Source organism: Vigna radiata, chromosome 6 (genome assembly GCF_000741045.1).
Source record: "Vigna radiata var. radiata cultivar VC1973A chromosome 6, Vradiata_ver6, whole genome shotgun sequence".
In the NCBI taxonomy this organism is placed as follows: domain Eukaryota; kingdom Viridiplantae; phylum Streptophyta; class Magnoliopsida; order Fabales; family Fabaceae; genus Vigna; species Vigna radiata.
The window spans coordinates 5,266,796-5,275,098 of record NC_028356.1 but is presented as its reverse complement, the minus strand read 5'-3'; the positions used below and the strand labels follow the sequence as shown (position 1 = coordinate 5,275,098).

The 8,303-nt window shown below is 42.3% G+C and overlaps 1 protein-coding gene across 1 annotated transcript; it reads right to left on the bottom strand.

The window, feature by feature from the left end:
* Positions 1-1,188: 1,188 nt before the first annotated feature.
* LOC106763301 lies at positions 1,189-8,004 on the bottom strand. Its single transcript, XM_014647503.1, has 3 exons — positions 7,589-8,004; positions 1,937-4,396; positions 1,189-1,828 (listed from the first exon to the last, which is right to left on the bottom strand). Exons 1-3 carry the CDS (start codon positions 8,002-8,004, stop codon positions 1,189-1,191), a joined length of 3,516 nt encoding a protein of 1,171 aa, XP_014502989.1.
* Positions 8,005-8,303: the final 299 nt, after the last annotated feature.

Sequence of the window (8,303 nt, the reverse complement as noted above, 5' to 3'; positions counted from 1 at the left end):
CTTATCTAACTTCAACTCGTTCACTCCTGCCTATCATCCAATCGGAAATCAATTTTCTGATTTCCAAACTTTGAAGTTACTTATCTAACTTCAACCTGTTCACTCCTGCCTATCACCTGATCGGAAATCAATTTTCTGATTTCCAAACGTTGCATAAAGCTGCTCGTGAAAATATTGATTTGAAATGATTGGCATAACTGCGTTTATTCGAATAATATTGCAAACTGAAACATTACATAACAATCAACTAAAATAAAACTTTAAATGAGAAATGTTCCATGTATTAGGAATAGCTTTTCCATCTAAACACTCCAATCGGTACGCGCCATTGTTCAAACTCTCCTTTACTCTGAACGGGCCTTCCCAGTTGGCGGATAACTTCCCATGCGTGGGATTTTTCCTTGCTTCACCCGTTCGTCTCCAAACCAAGTCTCCTTCTACAAACTGCCGTGGTTTAACCTTGGTGTTGTAGCGTCGAGCAACGAGCCTTTTATGAGCTTCTAGTCGAACAACTGCCATATCGCGCCGTTCGGGGAGTGTATCTAGATTGCTTCTGAGATGTTCTTCATTTTCATCCATGTCAGTAATATTTCTTCGTAGCGTATTTTCCCCGGCTTCAACTGGTAACATTGCATCTGACCCATAAGTGAGATTGAATGGTGATTCTCCAGTTGCATTGTGTGGGGAGCATTGGTAACCCCAAAGTATCTGCTGCAACTCATCTGCCCACGCTCCTTTGGCGTCCCCTAACTTTTTCTTTAGCTCTTGAATGATGATCTTATTCATAGCTTCCGCTTGACCGTTCGTCTGTGGGTGCTCTACTGAGCTGGTTAAAGGTGTGATTCCCAACTCCTTATAAAACGCCACTAGCTTTTTGTCGATGAACTGTCGACCGTTATCAGTGATGATGTACTTTGGCAAGCCGAACCTGCAGATCAATCGCCATACAAACTTTTGTACCTGAGAGGCTGATATCCTAGCCAAAGGCTCAGCTTCCACCCACTTAGTAAAATAATCAATTGCGACCAAAAGAAATTTAAACTGGGAACGACCGGTCGGGAATGGACCAACTATGTCCATTCCCCACTGCACGAAGGGCCATGGTGATACTATGGCCGACAACGCTGCAGCTGGTGTATGAATAAGGTTACCGTGCTTTTGACAAGCCAAGCATTTGACGACAAAGGCCTAACAATCCTTTTCCAGTGTTGGCCAGTAGAATCCTGCCCTCAAAGCCCGGGCTCTTAATGACCGTCCGCCACCATGTCTGCCACATATCCCTTCATGAAGCTCTCGCATTACATAATCGGATTCGTCTTTGGATATACATTTTAACATTGGCGTGACGTATCCTCTTCGGTATAGCTCCTCTCCCACCATGATGTACCTTGCAACCTGTTTTAGTTCCTCCGACTGAAGGGTTGCTCCCGCTTCTTGCTGTTGGATTAGCAAAACAATTTCCCTTCTCCAGTCATCCCGTTCGGCAGTAGAGTAAACTTGTAAGCATTCAACTGTTGGTTTGAAGACTATCTGCCGAACCAACGAAGCCAGTTGGCCTTTCTCCTTACCAGTCGATAGCTTTGACAGACGGTCGACTCTTTGATTTTCACACCTGGGTATGTGATTCACCTCGATGCTGTCAAAATATGCAAGTAGCTGTTTGGCCTTATGGAAGTACTTAAGTAGTTGGTCATCTTTAATTTGGAAGATTCCGTTCATGTGACCTGCTACCAGTTGGGAGTCTGTTTTGCAACATAGCACTTTAACCCCTAAATCTCGAGCTAACTCAAGGCCGGCTATTAAGGCCTCGTATTCGGCCTGGTTATTGCTAGCTTTAAACCGGAAGATCAAGGCCTACTCGATAACAATGTCGTCCGGACCTTCTAAAATAACACCTGCTCCTCCTCCCCGCTGACCGGACGATCCGTCTACGTACAACACCCACGAGCAGCAATGTGATGGTCGTCCCGGTAACTCAGCCACAAAATCAGCTAGATGCTGCCCCTTAACCGACCCCCGTGGTTCGTACCTCAGACCGAACTCAGAGAGTTCAATAGACCAACCGATCATCCTTCCCGCTAAGTCAGGCTTATGTAAAATTTTAGAAATAGGGTAGTCTGTACGAACAATTACCTGATTTCCCTGTAGATAAGGGCGAAGCCTTCGGGTGGCGATTACGAGTGCTAGGACTATTTTTATAAGCTGCTGATATCTGGTCTCGGGCTCTTTTAGCACACGACTAATGAAATAAATTGGACGAAACTCTGGGACCTCTTGAACCAATGCTGCACTGACTGCTTCTTCACCGACCGCCAGGAATAAATGCAAATCGCAGCCATAGTCTGGGCGTCTCATAACCGGGGGGTTAGTGAGAATGTGCTTTACTTCTTCAAATGCTGCCTCGCACCGGTTGTCCCATTCCACTTGCTTCTGTTTTTTCATTAGCTTTAAGATGGGTTGAATACGGTCGGCTAATTTGGGTATGAATCTGGACAGCGATGTAAGTCTCCCGACCAACCATTGTACCTCTTTCAAACTACTTGGGCTTCTCATGTCCAAGATAGCCCGACACTTATCGGGGTTGGCCTCTATGCCTCGTGAAGTAAGCATGAAGCCTAAAAGTTTCCCTGCAGATACTCCAAATGTACATTTGAGAGGATTTAACCACATCCCGAACTTCCGTACCTGATCCAGAACCTCAGCCAAATCTCGCAAGTGTTCTTCCACTGATCGGCTCCTCACAACCATGTCATCCACGTATACTTCCATGCATCTTCCTATTTGATGCTGAAAGACCTTATCCATAAGTCGTTGATACGTCGCTCCTGCGTTCTTCAGACTGAACGACATAACTTCATAACAGTAATTGGAACGCTCCGCTATGAAGGCTGTTTTGTCCCAATCGGGTTGATACATAGGGATTTGATTATATCCCGAATAAGCATCTAAAAAGCTCAAGATTTCATATCCTGAGACTCCATCTACCAGCCCGTCGATGCTTGGAAGTGGATATGTGTCTTTCGGGCATGCTTTATTAAGGTTAGTGAAATCTGTGCACATTCTCCATTTTCTGTTCGGCTTCCTCACCATTACCACGTTAGACAGCCACGTGGTATACTTTACCTCTCGTATAAAGCCATCTTCCAACAACTTTGCTACCTCTTCTTCTACCGCCCTTCTTTTTTCATTGCCCAACCTCCGCTTCCTCTGGGCAACCGGTCGGGCATCCCTGAATAATGATAATTTGTGAGATATTATGTCAGGATGAATACCTGGCATATCAGCTGCCTGCCATGCAAATAGGTCTTTGTTTTTCAGCAAAAGTGCTTCTATCAATGTCGCCTGATCGGTGGTAAGATTACGCCCCAGTGTGGTACATTGATCTTCTTGTTGTCCAATAACAAAAGGACGTGTATCTCCTAGCGGTTCCACCCGATCATCGAACTGTGTTCGAGGATCCAATTCCATCATGGCGACTTCAGACCGGCTGCCTGGGAAGTTGGTAATCCTGGGTTTTACCTTCAACCCTACCGCATAACACTCACGCGCCATCTTTTGATCTGCCCGAACGGTTGCTATCTTTCCGTTATCAGCGGGATACTTCAAAGTTAAGTGTAGAGTTGAAACGATAGCCCCGAACATGTTTAAGCACGGTCTTCCCAATAGGACGTTGTAAGACGTGTCGGCTTCCACTAACAGAAACCGAACCTTCATCTCCTTGGCGTCTTTATCGGCTCCCAAGCTAGTCCTTAGATCGACGTACCCCTTCGTATCTACTCTTTCTCCCGCAAATCCTACAATTTGTTCATTGAAAGGCAAAATTGCATCCTCTGATATATCCATCTGCTTGAAAGTCTTCCAATATAGTATGTTGGCCGAACTGCCTTGATCTATTAAGACTTTACCCACCCTGTATCTGACTATCATCGCTGTTATCACCATCGGGTCATCTTGTTCTAGGTCCGGCGCATGGAAATCGTCATCAGAAAAAGTAATGGTAGGCATAGATCTTTTTGATGTGTCTGTTCGGTGGGCGCTATGTAGATTTCTTAAGTGTCTTTTGCGGGCAGCTGACGTCGATCCACCTCCTGCAAACCCTCCAGATATAGTATTGATTACTCCTCTGACCGTTCGGTCGGCGCTTCTGCTTCTGCTTCGATCAATTCTCGGTCGGGTCCTTTTTCGGGATTCCTGCCGTGTGGAGGGTCGTTCGGCTCTGCTTGACACTCTTCCCCTGTGAACAAACTTCTGAAGATGTCCTGCCTGAACCAAAGACTCCAATTTATCTTTCAATGTATGGCAATCTTCAGTTGTATGACCCCGATTCTGATGATACCGGCAATACTTGCTTTCATCGGCTCCCCTCGGTGTAGGTATCTGTACCACTTGTAACACCCTTAGCAGGGTATCACGAGTAAAAAAAAATTCTTTTAACATTTCAAATGCAACAATAATCTTTTTATATATAATATAAAATCGTTAAAATTAAATCGCGGAAGCAGAACATACGCTTGAGAGTGTAGTTTAACAAAAATAGAGTCTCGTAGAGTNTCTCATACAAGAAAACCAAATTTTAAAAGTTCAAAGTAAACGAATAAAATACTAAATAATAATCCCGAACTCGGACTTCCCAGCTCTCATCGTCTACTTCTTACTAGCCTTATCTGCAACTCCATCTACTCTCGTACAAGTACGATCATCGTAGGTGGAGACNACAAACACAACATAAAAGGGTGAGCAACCAGAAATATCATAGGTAGCATATACAATAATCACATAAGCAATATTATAACACAAATCATTGTAATGATATCATAGCCAATGCACTAAATATGCAATGTTGTTTCCTTTTACTGTGTCGTCATACTCCTGTTATCACTAACAGAAACCTGTTCCCAACAGGGCAATTCGAGTTGTCTTCCATCGCAACTTCTGACCTATCTCCCCGACTCCTCAAGGAATTACGAGTAAAAACTTCGGTGGGAAACACCCAACGAGCACTATACTCACACGAGCCGAAGTCATATGGGCGAGACATCCACATCCCCACATAGGAGGAGGTGACACTCGAATCACTATCTCAAAGAATGAGAGTCCAATACATTCTTATCGTAACATAGTACGAACATCCATCCATGACCAACACAAGTATAAGAAAATAACATGATTTCGTATATCAGCAATGAATACAATTTCTCAATAATATGCATAATACAACCAAATCTTTTCAAGTTTAAACACAAATCTCCTTTCCCATTCGGATTACATGTAACAACCCACCATCCTCTAGCAACAAATAATTCCAGAAAATAAATTATCGATTTCCCAATACATGACAGTTTTAATGGAGGCAGATCTATTCACGCTGATTCAACCAATCATCCGAAGAATTCCCAAACTTTAACATCTTTAAGCATATTAAAAATATAATAATAATAACATGAAACAAAAAAAAAAAAATAAAGAAATATCATCTTCTCACCTAATCCCTCAATTACCGAAAGGATACCAGCAACAAAATAAAGAAAAACCTTCTCTGCAACTTGATAACCGTGCACCAATCCCAACATTACCATTTATTTAACATTTTCTTTTACTCATGTCAAACTCCCGCTTTATTATATACATATATAATATTAATAATATTAATATAATACATTAACTTACAGTACGTAACCCTTACCTTACCATATATATATATACATTGCTTAGAACTTAATTATACCAATAAAGGCGTGGACCCCGCATCACTTAAATCCTCAAACCTTTTCCCCTACTCCCTATTAACTTCCTTTNTCTCTCACCTAAGTTAAGGTGCGTAACTTTCATGCATANAGAAAAAAAGAAACTCATCTTCTTCATTCAACCTATTCTCTGGTACGTAATCCAACTTCTATAAAATTTCTACTCTTCTCTTTTCTAAGTCCGTGCCCTTTCTTACAAGTTTCACTTGCTATGGTCACCTTCCTCAACACACTCTCCTTCTATCCTTGTCTACTTTCTATACTAACACTAAACCCCTCTGCCGGTGATAACACTCATGTCCATGCTCACGGTTCCCCTATACCCACTACCTTCAGGAGCTGAAATGTGCACCCACATGAAACCCCACTCTCATTCGCTCATAATTCTACACACGCTAGAACTATTCCCACCCAAACTCTACTTTTTCAATATAACTCATTCCTTTCCTTTGTTTCTAAAATTATTTTGCACTAAGCGCAACACCCTCGCTCCCATCATATCGCCCCAACCCATCATACCTTTCTCTTCCTTATTTCTCACCACTCAGACCCAAAACTCATAGCCTCTCTCTCACTAACTATGCGACTAACTCTCTACAAGAAGATGACACTCCCAACCCACACGCCCATCGGTCTACGGAAGGTAGCACCAAAACTAGGCCTCTATCCCACTATATAGAAGAACGACATTGCACTCTTGGTTAAGTAAAACAAACAGACTTAAAAAAAAAAAGAACCGAGAACGTAAGACTCATCCACCATCATACAGTATTTAGGCATCAAGACAGTATACAAGTAATCTGAGTCATTCATATGCAACCTACGCATGACTATACTCCATCCATAAAATACATGCACACTTACAAGCAAGACCATAACATACATGAAATCTTCACCCCTCCCTCGCTTACAGATATCACAAAATCCATACAGAATATGTCAAGGTTTACTCCCCTTACCTGGTATTTCCAGCAAAGCTTTTAGCCTCCTCGGTCCTAACAATATAGATTGGCCCTCCTCGCTCACGACAGCTGCTAGCTCTCCTCACGGCTTCACGGTTTCTTTCTTCTTCTTTTTTTTTTTTTTTTCTTCTTACTATTATGTGTTAGGGTTTCCTTACAACTCCCCCCACCCCTCTACTCTCCTGGTTCTAAATATAATACTTCAAATTTGCTTACCTTCTGTTCTCCCAGAGCCTCGTGGCCCCCTCCTCATTAAACAAGATTATTTCTGATTTAAGACTCTACCTAAAGTTTCCTTTTCTATTCTACACCTTTCCCCAATATAACTTATTCAGTTATGATTTCGGTTGTATTATTTTTAATGCTAATTATATGCCTTTACTATTTCCTATCTTGGTTAAGGTAGAAGAGGCGCACTCTACTTGCAGACATGAAGAAAAACGAAAAAAAAATAATTAGAACCTACCCCTGCAACTTAAAATAGATGACAGAAAGAAACCCTCTTCCCCACGTGACTACCATGCAGAGAACCATTTCAAACCCAAGTCCCATTCTCTCTTATCCAAAATAAAAAATAAAAGTCGTGGGTCCCACTCTTTGTTATTCAAGGGCTTACACCCTTTTCAAACAGCCACCAACACCACTAGGTCGAGACCAATTTATTGATAGCATAAAACAAACATCACATTTAAATTATCTGCAACCAATTTCGAGAAATAAAATGAAGTAATTTCTTATTCACTTTCATCACACTTTACTCCATCAAAATCTCAAAAGGAATAAAAACGAACTCAAACATTTAATATCATAACACATAGAAAAAAAAAAGATAATAACCTAAAATATGTAATTTCTTATCATGGGTCTTACACCACTACTAACAGATCGACTCTCAATGCCTCTTCCAGAACTCTTGCACGCGGTGCATTTAAAGGAGTATGGTGAATATATTGTTTCATTTGATTATGATCTTTGTTTCTATAACCTCCTCTTCTATCATTCCCACCGGACTGCGGTCCAGCTCTCACTCGGGCCGGACGGTGCACTGGTTCCCCCTCTTCCCTTCCACGTTGATGAGCTCTTCCTTCTTCTATCCGAATAAAACTGGCCAATTTGTTTTGTAACTCGTCCATACTTTGAGGTTCTTCCGCATGAAGGTAGTCACAAAATGGACCAGGCCGCAAAGCGGTTGTTAAAGCACTCACTACCAGTCGCTGATCGGCATTCCGTACCTGTCGGGCGGTACGATTGAATCGATCCATAAAAAGTTTAAGGGACTCGTCTCGTCCTTGCTTCATTCTTACTAAGGCCGTGTAAGTCACTCCGGGCGTCTTGCTCGAGGCGTACTGCTAAGTAAACAGTTGGCGTAGTTCGGCGAAATTGTCAATAGTTCCAGGTTGTAAGGAATGAAACCAATCCAGTGCTTCTTCTTTTAGTGAAAGAGAGAAAACTCTACACCACACCAGCTCGTCTGATGAATATACGGCCATGGCATCTACGAAAGATCGCAGGTGTTTAACTGGGTCAGATGAGCCTCCATATTTCTCCATCAATGGCAGCACTTTATTCTCTGGTATGATCGCCTGCATTACCCTTG

Bases quoted from the DNA above. Each gene is read 5' to 3' on its own strand.
- LOC106763301 (XM_014647503.1), bottom strand. From the start codon at position 8,004: ATGAAGCAAGGACGAGACGAGTCCCTTAAACTTTTTATGGATCGATTC. The intron at 4,397-7,588 runs GTTAGTAGTGGT...TACCCTGCTAAG, and splicing joins GAGGCATTGAGAGTCGATCT to GGTGTTACAAGTGGTACAGA. The intron at 1,829-1,936 runs GTACGTAGACGG...GTTTAAAGCTAG, and splicing joins CATTGCTGCTCGTGGGTGTT to CAATAACCAGGCCGAATACG.